Raw genomic sequence first — 15,524 nt, 5'->3', positions numbered from 1 at the left:
TAGGTATTTAATCTTTCGTATGAACCCAAATTCCTTCAACCTTCTTACCACTTCCGAAATGGATGATCTTTTAACCTTCCCCACCTTGCGCTTCCTCTAAATGACAAGATTAAACTTAGGTTCATTCGCTAGATGGTGACACATTGCATTTGGATCTATTATGAGTGTATCGACTAATGCCCATGCAAACAAGTCCAAATTTCTCTTTAGTAGCTACACAATGTTCGTCTTCTTTACCTCTATTATTGTAGTGCCTATCTGGGTGAATTGGGGGCCTTTGGGACCTATTAGCACGGTCTTTAACTCTTCATAGGTGTTAATATCCCATTCTTATGGTCCTCTTATAGGTCTAAATCCATGTGGTTGACCTTGTGGGAGCTAGATGGAAAGGCTAACTTTGCCTTGCTCTTATTTCTTGGCTTTAAATTTTCTCGGTAGCACATTACCATCGATTCTCGATCACCCTTGACTATCTTAACTCGCAAGTTACTTAAAGTGTATTTCATAGTTAGGTAAAGAGTTGATAATACGACCTCCATAGCATTGAAAGCATGTCGCTCAATAATGATATTATACGGGGAAATGGTGTTCACCGTCATATATCTCAGCTTTACGGACTTAACGTCCCCCACCCCATTTCAAAGGTAGTGAAAATGGTGACGTATCTCTTCACTTTCACTTATTCTCCTAAAAAAATCGACCAGTGAGCCTTTAAAAGGGTGGAAGAGCTTGGGGTCTATTTTCAAACCCTCGAAGACTTCCCAATAAAGGATAACAACGAAGTTTCCAGGATCTAACAAGATCCTTTTGACATTCCAATCATAAATATAAAGGTTGATTGCCATCAGATCATTCTCGTAGGATATGATCCCCTCCACATATCTGCTGGAAAAACTGACTTTTAGTGCACAAATTACTTTCTTAATGGGCGGGGCACTAACAATATGCATCACTTGCCACACATACTTTTTCCTAGATGAATTGGACTCAACACCCCTCGTGAACCCTACACTTTTCGTATTTGATGTGTGATATGTTCGGTCAGGCTCATGGCATATTCAATACTTAGACCCCTTCGTGGCGGGGGTGTCCTCTTGTGAGATTATTTTCACAGGGGGGTGTTCTTCTTTCTAAACCGTATAAATTTCCCTGCACATATTTCTACAGGCGAACTCCTTGAATCGACCTCCTGATCTCACGCTTTAGATGGGGACATAATATCGACTCTAGATCAGAACCAAGTCTAATAAACTGACATGTACACAATCTCTTAAACACGTTGTCGAAAAAAAGGAAAAATGCTTTATATAAAAGACCGGAATGTACAAATTCCAATAAAAATAAAAATCTAACAAAGTACACTTCATATGTTTAATATTTTAATAATGAGCTCTTATTTTATATAACTTTATATCGTATAATTGTATACTAATGTCGAGCTCTTAGCATTAATCTACAAATCTTAGACAAGACATATATAAGAGATGATTGGGATGTAAATAAAATTTTAAAGTTTAATTTTCTATTTTATTTTTGAAAAATGTCAAATTATAATTGAGTAAGATACAATGATACAACAAAACAATACAAGAAAAAATACTCAAATACAAGTAATAATTTATGTGAATCATCGGATCTAAAAAGAATATAATTTACCGTTGAGATCGTAAACAACATATAATTTCATAATTTTATTAGTTACCATTCATAATCTTCAAAAACTTAAGAACAACGTCCCAAAATACAGTGTCAAATATCATATGAAACTAATAAATTAAAGGCTTTAAAAGGTGAATACAATAAAAAGTGAATAAGTTAAATACCTAAAAAAGAAATAAACAAATATTTTATTTCAAATAAAAATAAATGCAGGAAAAGCAAAAGAAAACATAGACTGCATTATTCATCTTAACAATTTTCTTGATCCTCCATAACATAAGGCTCATTCAAATCAAAATCCAATATCTTTTGTTCATCATTATGGTTCATTTCTTCCTCTTTAACATGAGACTGAGACAGGCTTTTGTCTCTCTTTATCTTCTCATCATCGCCCTCATCATCATTCTTATTATTTTTGTTTCGAATCTTCGATGAAGATCCTATAAAGATTTTAATCTTTTTCATCCCAAGCTTTTTCTTCTGAATCTCATTTGAAGATGACTCACCCTTATGAAATTCTCCCTTATGATGAGCAACGGATAATTCAGGAGTTTTTGACTCATTGCTAGACATATGAATATCTTCTTTATGAAGAAGATCAGAGAAATTACGAGTTTTTGACTCATCACTAGATATGTGAAAATCTCTTTTATGATCGGTCCATGAAATAGACTGATATTTATCGGATCGAAGATACAAAAGATTGTCAGCAGCCTCAGCACTACCAATACATTTTCGGCCTCTCTTATCTCTCTTTTGCCATCTAGGCAAGGAACAATTATCATCGCCTTGATCATCTTCATCTTCTTTGTTTTGTCGAATAGACGAATTAGAATTGTTGGAAGAAGGAGGACTAACTCCTTTAACAACCCTATCGGGGTGAGATCTCATATGACCATACAAAGCATTGTTTGTCGAAAATTCCTTCTTGCAAATATAACAACTTAGTTTCTTTTTCTCATCAATTTCTTCTTCATCACACTTATCATTATCATTGAAACGATTAGCTCTATTGTTACTAACTTGAATTGAGAGAGGAGTTTTCACCTTTTGTGAATGATGATTAGCTTTCTTCTTAAGAAAGTGAGATCTTCGGTGACCACCCAAAGCTTTTCCGTTGTTATATGCTTTGCCACAAATATTGCACTTGTGCTTTAAATCTTCAACGGAAATTTTATTGATCTTCAACTTAGAGTTGTCTTCATCACTAGACACTGAGCTTGATCTTTTCATCTTCATAGAATCACTCTTTATTCATCTGAAAATCAAGTAATAATAAAATTGAAATCAAACAAAAAAACCCTAAATAGAACCTTTAAACAAATGGAAGAACATGAAAGAATATAGTATTATATAACGAGAACATTTACCCAATGTTGAAAAACAAATATACAAGCTAAAAGGGTTATAAACTTTGAAACGTTTATATAAAAAAAAACCATGAATCATGGAAGAGGAAAAGTTATGATTTTAGGAAGAATTAAATGAGGAAGAGGTATTCTCTCCCAAAAGGATTTGACATTAAATCAGATTTTAATACCAAATCAATTCATTATTATTTTATATAATTTATAAATAAAATAAAATAAAGTACTAGTAATTATCCGATCCAATTATGACATATAATATTTATTTACATGTTTAAAAAAACTTAAATATTCAATGCATAGCTATTACTTATAATTTTATATAAAAGTATTATGACAAACAATTTGTTTAACAAAGGATAAAGTTAACATGTGCCCTTGTATGCTCAAAGATACATGTTAAGAAATCTAAAGATAGAAAATTTGTATTGGACAACATAATAAATACATTAATTATCAACTTTTAAATAAAATAAGAATTTTTAAGAATTTTTTTCCACATTTAGCTCTTAACATCTGTCTGCATTATCCTTTAACAAAACTTTACTTAAGGAGTAAAGTTTATCTATAATATAAGAAAATTTGTTGTTCTGGAAATCACAAAAATACCTCTTTTGTTATCTTAGTATAAATTAATAATTTGGGGAAAAATAATGTCTTTTGTTATTTTTTACATCTCACTTTTTATTTTCCAACTCACTTTTCACTTTTCACTTTTTACTTTCCACTTTTCACATTTTCACTTTTTCACTTTTCATTTTTTATTACTTTATTATTATTATTTCTAATCAATTATTAACAAAATATTTTAATAAATTACTTTTTAATAAAAAAATTATTATGATCATTTTACATAATTATTAATTTATATTTAAAATAATATTTAATTTTTAAAAATTAACTTTAGTAATTGAAAATTAATAACGAATAAATATAATTTGAAATAATTTTATTTTAAGAAACAATATTTTTTAACAAAATAATAATAATTTTAGTTTAAAAAAAATTATTTCAATTAAAATGAATATAAAAATATAGTTGAAAATGTGTGTTATTGGATAAAATACAAAAATGTGTATCACTTATCATTAACTTTAATTTATATCATTCAAAATATTATTATATTAATATATATATATATATAATTAATAAAGTTTATACAATTAAAATAATGCTTGCACAACTAAATATTAGAAAAATTATTTGTTATTGATGTCATTTCACAAATATATGTTATCAATGTAAATAGGAGAAATATATATATCTATGGAAAAAAGTGTATTACTTATTCAATTGTAACATACTACTATTATTTATAGACAAATTTTATTAGTATCAAATTCTATTAATTCAGATACTTTTGTAATTGATACCTAAACAAAAATAATATTTGTATACAGTAAAAAAATCTATTATTGATCTAAATATATTTATATAAGAAAAATGGTATTTATGATCTAAAAAAAATTTATTCAAAAAAGGTGTACAAGAACAAGAAAAAAAATTATTATTGATCTAAACATCTTTATGTATATTGATATGCTGAGAGTAGTTGTCCCTCGTGTGGCTGTGTTGTAGTGTTCCTCTCTTTGGGCTTAGGCCCTTTTTGTATTCAAAAAAATAAATATTTTTATGTAAATGATACCTAAATATAAATAATATTTGTATATGGAAAAAATCTATTAATGATCTAAATATTTTTATATATAAAAAATGGTATTTATGATCTAAAAAAAGTTTATTCAAAAAAAGTATACGGGAAAAAAACTATTATTGATATAAATATTTTTATATACAAAAATTTACAACCGATTCAGATATTTTTGTAAACGATACCTAAACATAAATAATATTTGTATATGAGAAAAATCTATTAATGATCTAAATATTTTTATATATAAAAATGGTATTTGTGGTCCAAAAAATTTTGATTTAAAAATGGTATTCGGGAAAAAGTCTACTATTACTTTAAATATTTTTATATACGAAAATTTACTGTTGATCCAAATATTTTTCTAAATGATACATATACAAAAATAACATTTGTATGCGGGAAAAATATATTATTGATTTAAATATTTTTATATACAAAAAATGGTATTTATGATCTAAAAAATTTGATTCAGATTGATTTTGATTTAAAACAAATATATTATGTAAATAAATGCGTGTACCAAATCAGAACTCGTGCGTATGCACGGGTTTGTTATAGTTTTGACACAAAGTGATAAGATCAGTTGACACAATGAGTCAAAGTTTATTTTGACATTAAATTTTATCACTTTCTTATTTTTAATTTAAAAGTCAATATTTATTTATTTATTTATGATTTTGTTGAGGGCATATTATATGAGAATGTTTTTTTTATATGAGAATATGAGAATGAATCTGAACCATTGGATTTTAAAATAAATGGTGGAGATTATGTGTGAATCTTTTTTTTCTCTCATACATCAATTATTTTAATAATGGAGGAGAGAGAAAAAAAATTCACACATAATCTCCACCATTTATTTTAAAATTTAATGGTTCAAATTCATTCTTACATTCTCATATAAAAAACACATTCTCATATGATATGCCCTCGATTTTATTTTATTTAAATAATATAATTTATTTCCTTTTTAATATGAAATATAATTAGTTTTTCAAAATAAGATGTTTTTTAAAACACTTCCTTCCTTTCTTTCTATTTTATTTTATTTTTTATATTGAGAACTTAAACTTATTTAACTATTTCATTAATTTTATATTTATAAGCTTATTTTTAAAATAAAAATCACTTTAAGTTGTATTGGAAAGCAGCATTTTGTAACTTAATTATAATATGTATAATATTAAGATAACATTTTTATCCATAATAATAATATTATAATTATTATTATTATTATTATTATTATTATTATTATTATAAAAAATTTTGATATAACATATTACTTTGTTTTGTTTTGTTTTTTATTGAATAAAAAATATACTCGACCACTCTCTTATTTATGTGTAATATAAATATTTTAATAAATTATTTATATGAATTTTTAATATATTAAAATTCTATATTTTTACTAAAGATAATATTAGTTATCAATATATTTTGGGCTAAAATAATATTATCATGATAATTTTATATTTTTTTTAATTTTCAAAACTATTTATTATTAGTATTATTATAGATTTTTAACATAACATATTTTTATCGATGATGTTTTTTATTATTAATTTATATACAAATATTATAATTGTATAAAAAACCAATTAATTTATTAATTTAAACCGTCAATAAAGTTATATTAAGTATTCAAAAAATAAAAATTAATATATTAATATAACTTCGTATTAATCAAAATTATTAATATAAATATAATAATAATAATAATAATAATAATAATAATAATAATAATAATAATAATAATAATAATAATAATAATAATAATAAACTAATAATATATAGTTATATTAAGAAATGTGATCATTATATAGTTATATTACTTAAGAATTAAGATAACTATAATTATAGTTATATTAAGGAATGTGATCATTATATACTTATATAGGTTATTCATTAATAACATATAATTATAATCCTGTCGCTTCTCCCTCTTTAAACATTTTTCACTTGCCATTAACCCTTGGCTACCAGAATCCAAAATAAGTAAACGAATCAACAATCGACCGCATAGCGCAGTGGATTAGCGCGTTTGACTTCGGATCAAAAGGTCGTGGGTTCGACTCCCACTGTGGTCGCTCCTTTTTTTCCAATTCGTAATGCTTCAAAGCTTTCAGGGAAGAATTGCTTTCTTTTCATGTTTCTTTTTTGTCACTACCATTTTTTTTATTTTTGTTTATGGTACATTTTGGTCCTTAAACTTTTCATTCATTTAGGTTTTGTTCCCTATAATTTTGAGTGAATAACATATATTTCATAACATGGTTGTACAAATTTATAACAGAGAACCTCTCAAAGAAGGGGATAGGAGAGGCTAGTACAATTGAATGTTATAATGTTATGCTGTTTTTTATGTTATATTCTTTAATGTACATGCAGAAACCGACACTAACTATTGCACAGAATTAATATGTTATACTAAGCTTGTTTATGGTTGTCCGAGAGATGAGAGTTTGTTATGAAAGGAATGGTGAGCTGTATTTTCTGTTAAATGAATGTTAAAGTTAGTTATTAGTTAAATGTTACGAATTCTATTAATTTCAGTTAATGTGAAGTTTCTTGAATCTGAATGAAAAAGAGTTTCAATTAGTTAAAAAAAACGTCAGTTAGTTTTGTTACTTGTTTTTCTGATTTCTGTTACTGTTAGTTGAGTAGCTGACAATTAGTTGTTGATTTCTGCAATTATGGCTCGAGCTTGCTATTGTGGCTGTCAGTGTGAATACATGTTCATGCTAATTCTCGTTTGGAGTTAACTGGTGCAGGTTATTTTTTCTGTTATGTTATGGTTAGAGTTGTTAGAAGTGAAGTTAGAGAATTAGTTAGGTTGTTGAATTGGCGAGGAACTGTTAATTTGAAGTCATTAGGTTTCAATAGAAATTAGTTTTTTTTTGTTATGGTCGAAGTCAGTTTGAGAAATTGTTAGGATGTTAAGAGTTGGCACGGTTTGGTTATTTATGGTGAGTTGAATGTCATTTTAGTGAAGTGTTAAAACATGTTGAGAATTTAGTTAGTGTGAATTCAGTTAGTAGATTTCTGACTTGGAAACTTGGAATCTTGATTGAATGAAAAAGATATAGCTGCTGGAGCTGATTAGAACTTGTTAAACTATGGTGGTTAGTATTAGGATTGATTGTTAACACTCAGTTAGTATGTTGAATTGGTTTTGTTCCGTTTTTCTGTCATGACAAGAAACTGTTTGTGATTCTAATAAGTGTGCAGTCAACTATGGTATACTCGTGTGACTTGAATTGAATGATATGCTGAGTTCTGGTAGTTTATTTTTTCTGTTTTGGTTAGTTGCTGTACTGTTAGGTTTGAACTCGGATTGGGGCTTGATTTGGTTTTCATACGGCATGCTTGTATGATTGATGAAATTGAGCTGAAAAGTTGCTGTTACATCTTGTTTATCTCAGCTGAACAGGGCTGCCATATGGTGTTTTTCTGATACGGATGCATAATGTATTAACTTGATCCTGCTGTGTACATTCTGCATAGTTCATTTTTACCTGCTTGTCTATAGGATATATGCTTGAATGATGAATTAGTATCTGACTTTAGGTACAGACCATCTGACATGAACATGTTTTGAATGTGTAGTGTATGTATGTACTACATTATGATTTTTCCCAGAATTTGATGATGCTGACTTGCAGTAGGTGTGTATTGGCTCTTCTTAGGATTGTTTTCGAATGTTCTTGTTGCATTGAGCCTCATTTTTTAATTGAATATGCATGACTGAATTTAAACAGTAGAGTGTGCCTAATGTCTTTGGAAATGTACTGTAGTCAACTTTTGTTAGAATGAACATGCAGGAATTTTAAGCATGTACCTGGAATAAACATGGGTGGTTTCTTGTATGCAGGTTTGCAGCAAGTTTTGGTGGTTGGACTGCTGGGACTGGGGTAGCAGGTTTGATGGTATATGGCAGGTCATGTTGAAACTGATCATTGGTGTTGGTTTTGTGGGTTATGCAGGTTTGGCAAATTGGGTCTATGGAATTTGGCATGCCAAAGTACATGGAAGCTCATGGTGTATGCTTGAATCATATGGTGATGGATGGACATAAAGATGAAGGAGACTTGAAGATTGGAATATGAATAGGTCTAGGGTGATGTGTTGACTGTTTGACCAATAAGTCAATAGTTGACCAAAAGTGAGCTGTAGGTCAAACTTGTCTTTTTTTTTGTATAATTTTCAATGTGATGTATTCTTGAATTTTGGCAATGTAATTGACTTTTGGATATGTAGCTTTGACCTTGACTTTGTAATAGACTTCTTTTCAAAGTAATGAGCACTTGTATTTCCCCTCCATTTGTAATGTCTTTGGAAACTTAAGTGGAAGAAGTCAACATGACTTGGTCAAAAAGATGCTCCTTGGAGCCCTTGAAGAGGTGTCCATAGGATGACTTGTAATGCAAGTAATGGAGGGAAGATCAAACCCAAAATGTGGCAGAAAGGAGACTCATGATAGTTGTAAATCCAAACCTTAATTCAAGTCAACCTCAGTTGAAGTGTCTTTGCCAAAATCAAGCATAAAGGAGTGAAACCTTAATTCATGCTCCTTGGAGCCTTTGATAAGGAATATCCTTGTATGATGATGAGAAAGAATCCATGATAACCATAAACCAAAACCCTAGTTCCATAGTTCAATGCACACAGAAGAACCAGCTGAAACAAGCTTATCTAAAGAAGAAACCTCAAACCAATGAAAACCTAATTCGCTAGAGGATTTCTGATCCAATGTCTCAAGTTATTTCATGAATGAATGCAAATTTACGTACATTATCTAATGAGTGATGCAAATGAAGAGCGATGTTGTGGCTATTGATATGCCTTTTGTGTGTGAGTTTCGTGTTGTTTTTCGTGAGGATATTTGCGACTTACCGCTAGAGCGATAAAGTTGGATTAACTTGATATTATCCTTTGTATGAACTGGTTGGAGTTCAACCATGTCCATATTAACTATTTCGACAAAATAATGTCATTTCCAGAGCTTGTGGAGGAGAAAGATCTGCTTGTATCTACTAAGCAAGTAGATGAATTTGTGAAAGAATGTGTGAGGGCAAAGTAGTAATTGGTGAGTTACATGCCACTTGCGAATTTTTAGAAGTGTTTCCTGAAGACAATAGTGATTTGCAGCCAAAAGGTGAACTAGAGTTTATGATAGATCTAGTGCTAGGTACGAATCTAGTGTAAATGACTCCATATAGAATGTTTGCTTCAGAGAAACCCACATAAGTTGTAAAGTAGCTAAGTCGAATGTCAAACGCAGCCGTTGGCCAGTAGAAGAGAAATCCATATAAGTTGTAATGTAATAAACAACAATAAGCTATGTATTTTTTTCTTAATTCATTTTCAAGTCTGAGTGTAAATTTTAACTACTAATTGCGTTAGTGTGTGAAGTGGACAGTGGGCCTTATAAATTATACAAGAGATTAGAGAGAGTTTTGGCCTAATTGGGTTTTTTTTTCTCATTGTTGAAATTTTATTATGGGCTAATTATATTAAAGTTTTTAAAGTTTTTTTGGGTTATGGGCTACCCATAACCCATATAGGCTAGCCCATATTTTTTTAGGGTTTTTACGGTCCGAGTTAAAAAAGGCCCGGAAAAATGGGCTCAAAAAATAAGGCTTAAGCCCTAATTTTTTTTGGGCTCGGTGTGCCGGCCCATTTTGACGGCTCTGCCTTAAGGTTTGTTTGGCTTTAAGTTTTGATTCTCCAGAAGATGAATCTTTGCTTCTGATCCTTCATACTCTGAGTCTTCGGAGGTTGATTTAGTCTTTAGAAGTTGACTTCTTCAGAGTCTGAGTCTTCAGGTCCTGATCCTTCAGATATTATCTTTCTTCTGACTCTGATTTTCAAAAGTTGATCACTTCAGAGGCTGATCTTTAGAGGCTGATCTTCAGAATTTGCATCTTAAGGCTTCTCTTTGAATGTTTAATGCAGTATTAGAACTTACTTTGAATCATAATCTTATTCTATGTTCTTGCACAGTTCAACAAACATTAGTATATCCAATTGTTCTTTTAATACTTTGTTATAATCAAAACCTAAGGGATATGGTACAAACCAATTTTTTTCCAACATGGTTTATTCTGAATATGCTCTATGATTGTAGCTTTTTATCTATAAAGTAGCTAATCTAGTGAATATTTCTATCCTACTATTTTCAATCACTTTTATCATGAAATCCACTTGTTGTTGAATCTCTCACAATAACAAGATTGTATCTTTTTTAAGTTGATCATTCAAAGAAGCCGATTTTGTGATAGTATAACACATGATAAAATAAAGCACTAATAACACATCATTTAACACAGTTCAACAAACATTAGTATATCCAATTGACTTACTTTGAATCATAATCTTATTCTATGTTCTTGCACAGTTCAACAAACATTAGTATATCCAATTGACTTCAAATTGCTCGACATAAAAGGGTTTAGCTCATGATGAGCTTAGTACATACATCAATATTGGATGATAAGCTAAGCATTCTTAAACACATAATGAAAAAGAAATGAAAATCTAAGAGTAACTTCTTCATTTTCTTGCAATCTTTAATCAACAAGAGACGACCTCTTTCACACCAAATATCGGTAGCATACTGTTGCACCCCAAAATTTGCCCTCTTTATTCGAGCTATAAGTTATATAATGACGTTTATTTCGTCATTCAAAAATTGAAGAAAAATAATAAAGAGTTTTCATGGGTTTAAGAAGATACGGTGTGAAAAATGGTTTAAATAGTGTAAATACGAGAAAATTCACAAGTCCTATTTGGAAGGTGATATGAGCTAAGTTCCCGCGAAGCTCCAACCGTTTCGACGATATCTACAACTTTCGTGTTCGGCTCGGAAGCCAGTTCTTTGAGGAAAATGGTCGAAATTGGAAAATCGCTTGGACTTTTATAAAGAAAAGAGTGCTGAATGTAGGGTTACGGGCCTCAGAAAATTCATATCTCCCAATCCGCTCGTCGGATTCGCTTGGAAATTTAACTGGAGCTCCGTACCATCATTACCAAGATTTCATATGTTCGGACCGAAGGCCAATTATGCACGGAAAACTCCCAGAATTTTAAGGATCATCGCGTTGTTTCGGTAAAAAAGTGTGTTTTCGGGTATCTCACGCTGAGTTCGAAAATTTATAACTCCTTCGATTTTTATCGTATGAAGTCCATTCTAGTGGCATTTTCTTGGAAATTTCGTTAGCTTCGATACTTCGTCACACATGCCTGTTCAGATTCGGAGCCGAAGATAGGGTTTTATCGAGTTCTTTGAGCGGTACGCGCAAAATTCTGCACAGTCGCACCAGATGAATGGACGTTTCTCGTCATTCAAACGTGCATATTTTCTTCATCGCTTATCGGATTGAGACGATTCTCGCGGCGACGAGTTAAGAATTTGGTCATCTTCACAATGGCATTGGTTTCGTTCCGGAATTCAGAGCCAAACCGAGTTTCTTTAAAAACGAGCCAAAATAAGACGCACCGAGGGCAATTTGGACATTTCGCGTTGACAATATATAAACTTTTTGCTCTTCACAAATCAAAGGGGGGGAACTCTCATAATTTCACTTCACCCAAAAGATCAAAAACACTTTCTCTCAATTCTCTCTCAATTTTCTTGGATCAAAATCACAAAAACCACAAAAACTCACAAAAATCTTCATCAATTCAAGATCAAATCTCAAGAACAAATGAAGATCAAAGCAAGAATCAAGAGTCTCTTTCCTTGTTGATCATCATTTTCTAATCTCCCTCTCTCTCCCTAGTGTCTTGCGCCCCACTCTCTCCTTCACCTCTCTCGGATTTCGTTCGTGTTTGCGTCGTGTTCGCGTTCGTGTTCATCCGATCTCATTCTCTTCGTTTGATCCGGTAAATTCACTACAAACCTTGCTAGATCATCAGTTTTGTCGCTTAATTCGACATTGATCATGATGATTTTTGATTGTGGATGATAGATCTATGATAATTGATGATGATAATTGCTTCTTGATTGAATGATTTATGTTGATCTTGATTATTTGATTGAATTCGAGATTTACCGGTGAATTGCTGTTGATGATACATACATGTTGCTTATGATGCAAGAAATTGCATGCTAAGTGTTCGATCATTTGAGTGTTTGAGGAATTTGTGCTTAATTTTGAGTTTTTTGCATGATAAGTGTTTGTTGAAATGCTTAATTGAGATCTTTGAGTGAGAATTCACGGAGCCTTATGGTTTTTAAACCTTATTTGTTGCTACTTGTTGATAATGATCAAATTCGGAATTGGTTGAAATCTCTCTTTATCACTTGCACCATACTTGTTCATGTCTTGTAGCATGTCGCATGTCGACTCGTTGCTTTTGTTTACATTTGCCAAAGCATGAAATGTTTGTTAATAAGGTGCTTAACGTACGCACTCATTGATATGTGAAATCATGGTTAATCGTGAATGCTTGATCTTGCTTTCGATACTCATACTTGCTAATTCATGCTCTTGGTGCGACGCCGACGCGTCGATTGTTTGTGTATCATTTGATGTTAATTTTCATGCATGAATTGAATCTCATTCGTTGCACAAAGTGAAGGATTTTGGCCCTTAATTGCATGTTTTATCATTACTCGCATGACGGTCGTTTGTGGTGGTTTGTATTTCGATTGCTCGGGCGAGAATTTGGGTTTTTTGCTATTTTGCCTGTTTAGGTCGACCTATAGCCCTAATAGGTCGACCTATTGCCTTCGTGTGACCCTCGGGTATGCGCACGCTGACCCTGTAGGTCGACGCAAGCCCTGTTCAGGTCGACGCATGCATTCTGCAGGTCGACGCATAGTTTCTTGTAGGTCGACGCATAGCCTTCTTGCCTATCTCGGGTATGCGCACGCCGACCCAGTAGGTCGACGCATTGCCCTGTTCAGGTCGACGCATGCTGTCAGCAGATCGACGCATAGCTGTTTTTTTGCTTGTTTCACTTCCTAACTTCAATCTTTCATATCTTTTTACTCGTAACTCCGATTTGCGCGTTCTTTATATCGTTGGAAAGCTTGTGAAACATGCTATCTCATGAGATGATTGGTATTGATTGATTTTAGTTTATTCATGTTTGTTTTCCCTTTGGCATTTGTTTTCCATTTCGTGTTTGCGTTAATCGTTCATTTTCTCTTAGCTTATAATGCAATAACGCAATTCCGATTGCGATGTTTGTTATCTCTAACTTGTGTGCTAGTGTGAAAGGCTTTTGGACGCTCACCGATCGATGTTTACTCTATGAGTGTTTCGCTTTACTTGCGGGACACGATTTCATTCATTCCCTTTGTATTCTCATCCTGGAGACACATCTCTATTACTTTATATCTGCTTGCTTGGTTTGCTTGTTCCTCTTGCAGGTGTATTGTGATTATGCTTGACGCGCATGTCGACCTTTGTGTGATTTCATGGCTAATCGGTGTGCTGACTATTTGCTTTTGCTTTGCTAGCTCGCTCACGAGATCTTTAGTTTCCTTGCTTTCTTCGCCTTAGTTTACGGATCATCATTCGTTTGGTATTGATCCCGTTTCATTTTATTTTTCTCGCACTTTATCGCTTTCTTGCATCATCCTTTAACATGAGAAGTAGGACTTAGACATTCATCTGGCCAAGTCCTCGAAAGAGGCTCTGTTTTTGTTGGTGTGTTTACATTTGTGCTTTGCGGCAGGGAGTCACGGTGTAATAAGTCCTATATGGCACTCCGTTAAGTCCTCATGGAAGGCATGCGGAAAGGGTTAGCAATCAACCCCCGCCCAGTCTCATTGAGTCCGTTCGGTATGCGCACGCTACGCGTTGCTTGCTTCCGAACCTGCATAAGATCTTGTTATCGAGTATGTCAGGAAAAGGGTTCATGCAACCGGACCCCCGCCTTTCCTATAGCTCGCGTTGCTCGACGTTGATGCTTGGTGTACGCACGCACTGTTTTCCTTTACGATCCATGACGGCTTGGTTGCTGAGAGGGATCCGCTCCTCTTGTCTATGGCCCGATCATTTTCGCGAGGTCTAATGCTTGGTTGACTTGGGTTGAGTTGCTCCCCTTGGCTATGGCGGGACCGCTTTTCTACCATTCGGTCAGTACCGTTGGTCTTGTTTGCTTTACGAGCGGAGCTCGTTTGTATGATATTCTTGTGTGTTGTTTTCGCTTTTCCCTCGTAGGTTGCTAGTTTAGTTTAGACTTGTACCCTTTGTATGATAACATTAGGTAGCAAGCTTTCCCCCTTAGCTTAGGTTTTCCTCATGCATCTTTTAAAACACAAACCACACTCTTTGATTTTCTTTTCTTAAGAGCTTGTTATTTCCGCTCCATTCCCAAGCATAAGTCTCCAAAGGTCGAGCAGCGAAGTGTGAATGTAACACGTTCACCTAAAAAAACACAAAACAAACAGAAATTAGTTAGCCGAGCTACGGTAGCTCTGATTCTGCAAAACAGATACGTAGGCAGCGGGGTAGGGCCCGTGCGAGCACAATCCTTTCTTTTCCCTACATTCTGCATTCATTTTAGTCCAGATTAGCGTAGATTTGTTACACACCCATAGATTTAGACACTAGCGTGGATACCATCGAGTACGATGGGCGTGAGGGGTGCTAGTACCTTCCCCTCGCGTAACCGACTCCCTTACCCTCTTCTCTGGTCGTGAGACCGTTGTTTTGTTTTGTGGTTTGTTGGCATTCCCTTCCTTTTCAGGATAAATATGTTAGTGGCGACCCTGTTAATTTTCGCGGTAGCGACACATACATTTGAGATAATGAGAAGAAGAAGTTCTCCACTTTGTTCAACTCACTCTCTTCACTAATTTTCACCAAGTGTTTCTTTCTCTGTATTGT

The 15,524-nt window shown here is 32.6% G+C and overlaps 1 protein-coding gene and 1 non-coding gene across 2 annotated transcripts; one reads left to right on the top strand and one right to left on the bottom strand.

Annotated features, from left to right (window-relative positions):
* Nucleotides 1-1,879: 1,879 nt before the first annotated feature.
* LOC131627027 (uncharacterized) lies at nucleotides 1,880-8,189 on the bottom strand. Its single transcript, XM_058897862.1, has 2 exons — nucleotides 8,157-8,189; nucleotides 1,880-2,907 (listed from the first exon to the last, which is right to left on the bottom strand). Exons 1-2 carry the CDS (start codon nucleotides 8,187-8,189, stop codon nucleotides 1,909-1,911), a joined length of 1,032 nt encoding a protein of 343 aa, XP_058753845.1. The 3' UTR covers nucleotides 1,880-1,908.
* Nucleotides 6,694-6,767, top strand: TRNAR-UCG (transfer RNA arginine (anticodon UCG)). The gene has a single exon. It is a non-coding gene; the product is annotated as a tRNA-Arg (tRNA).
* Nucleotides 8,190-15,524: the final 7,335 nt, after the last annotated feature.

Source organism: Vicia villosa, unplaced genomic scaffold (assembly GCF_029867415.1).
Source record: "Vicia villosa cultivar HV-30 ecotype Madison, WI unplaced genomic scaffold, Vvil1.0 ctg.000345F_1_1, whole genome shotgun sequence".
NCBI lineage: Eukaryota > Viridiplantae > Streptophyta > Magnoliopsida > Fabales > Fabaceae > Vicia > Vicia villosa.
Note: the sequence above shows the minus strand (reverse complement) of the source record. Positions and strands in the feature narration are given on the sequence as shown.

What these genes read in the sequence shown, in the direction of transcription:
- LOC131627027 (XM_058897862.1), bottom strand. Translation starts at nt 8,189, where the DNA reads ATGAACTATGCAGAATGTACACAGCAGGATCAA. An exon ending in AATGTACACAGCAGGATCAA is followed by an intron (nt 2,908 to 8,156) that starts GTTAATACATTA and finishes AGATGAATAAAG; the next exon opens with AGTGATTCTATGAAGATGAA.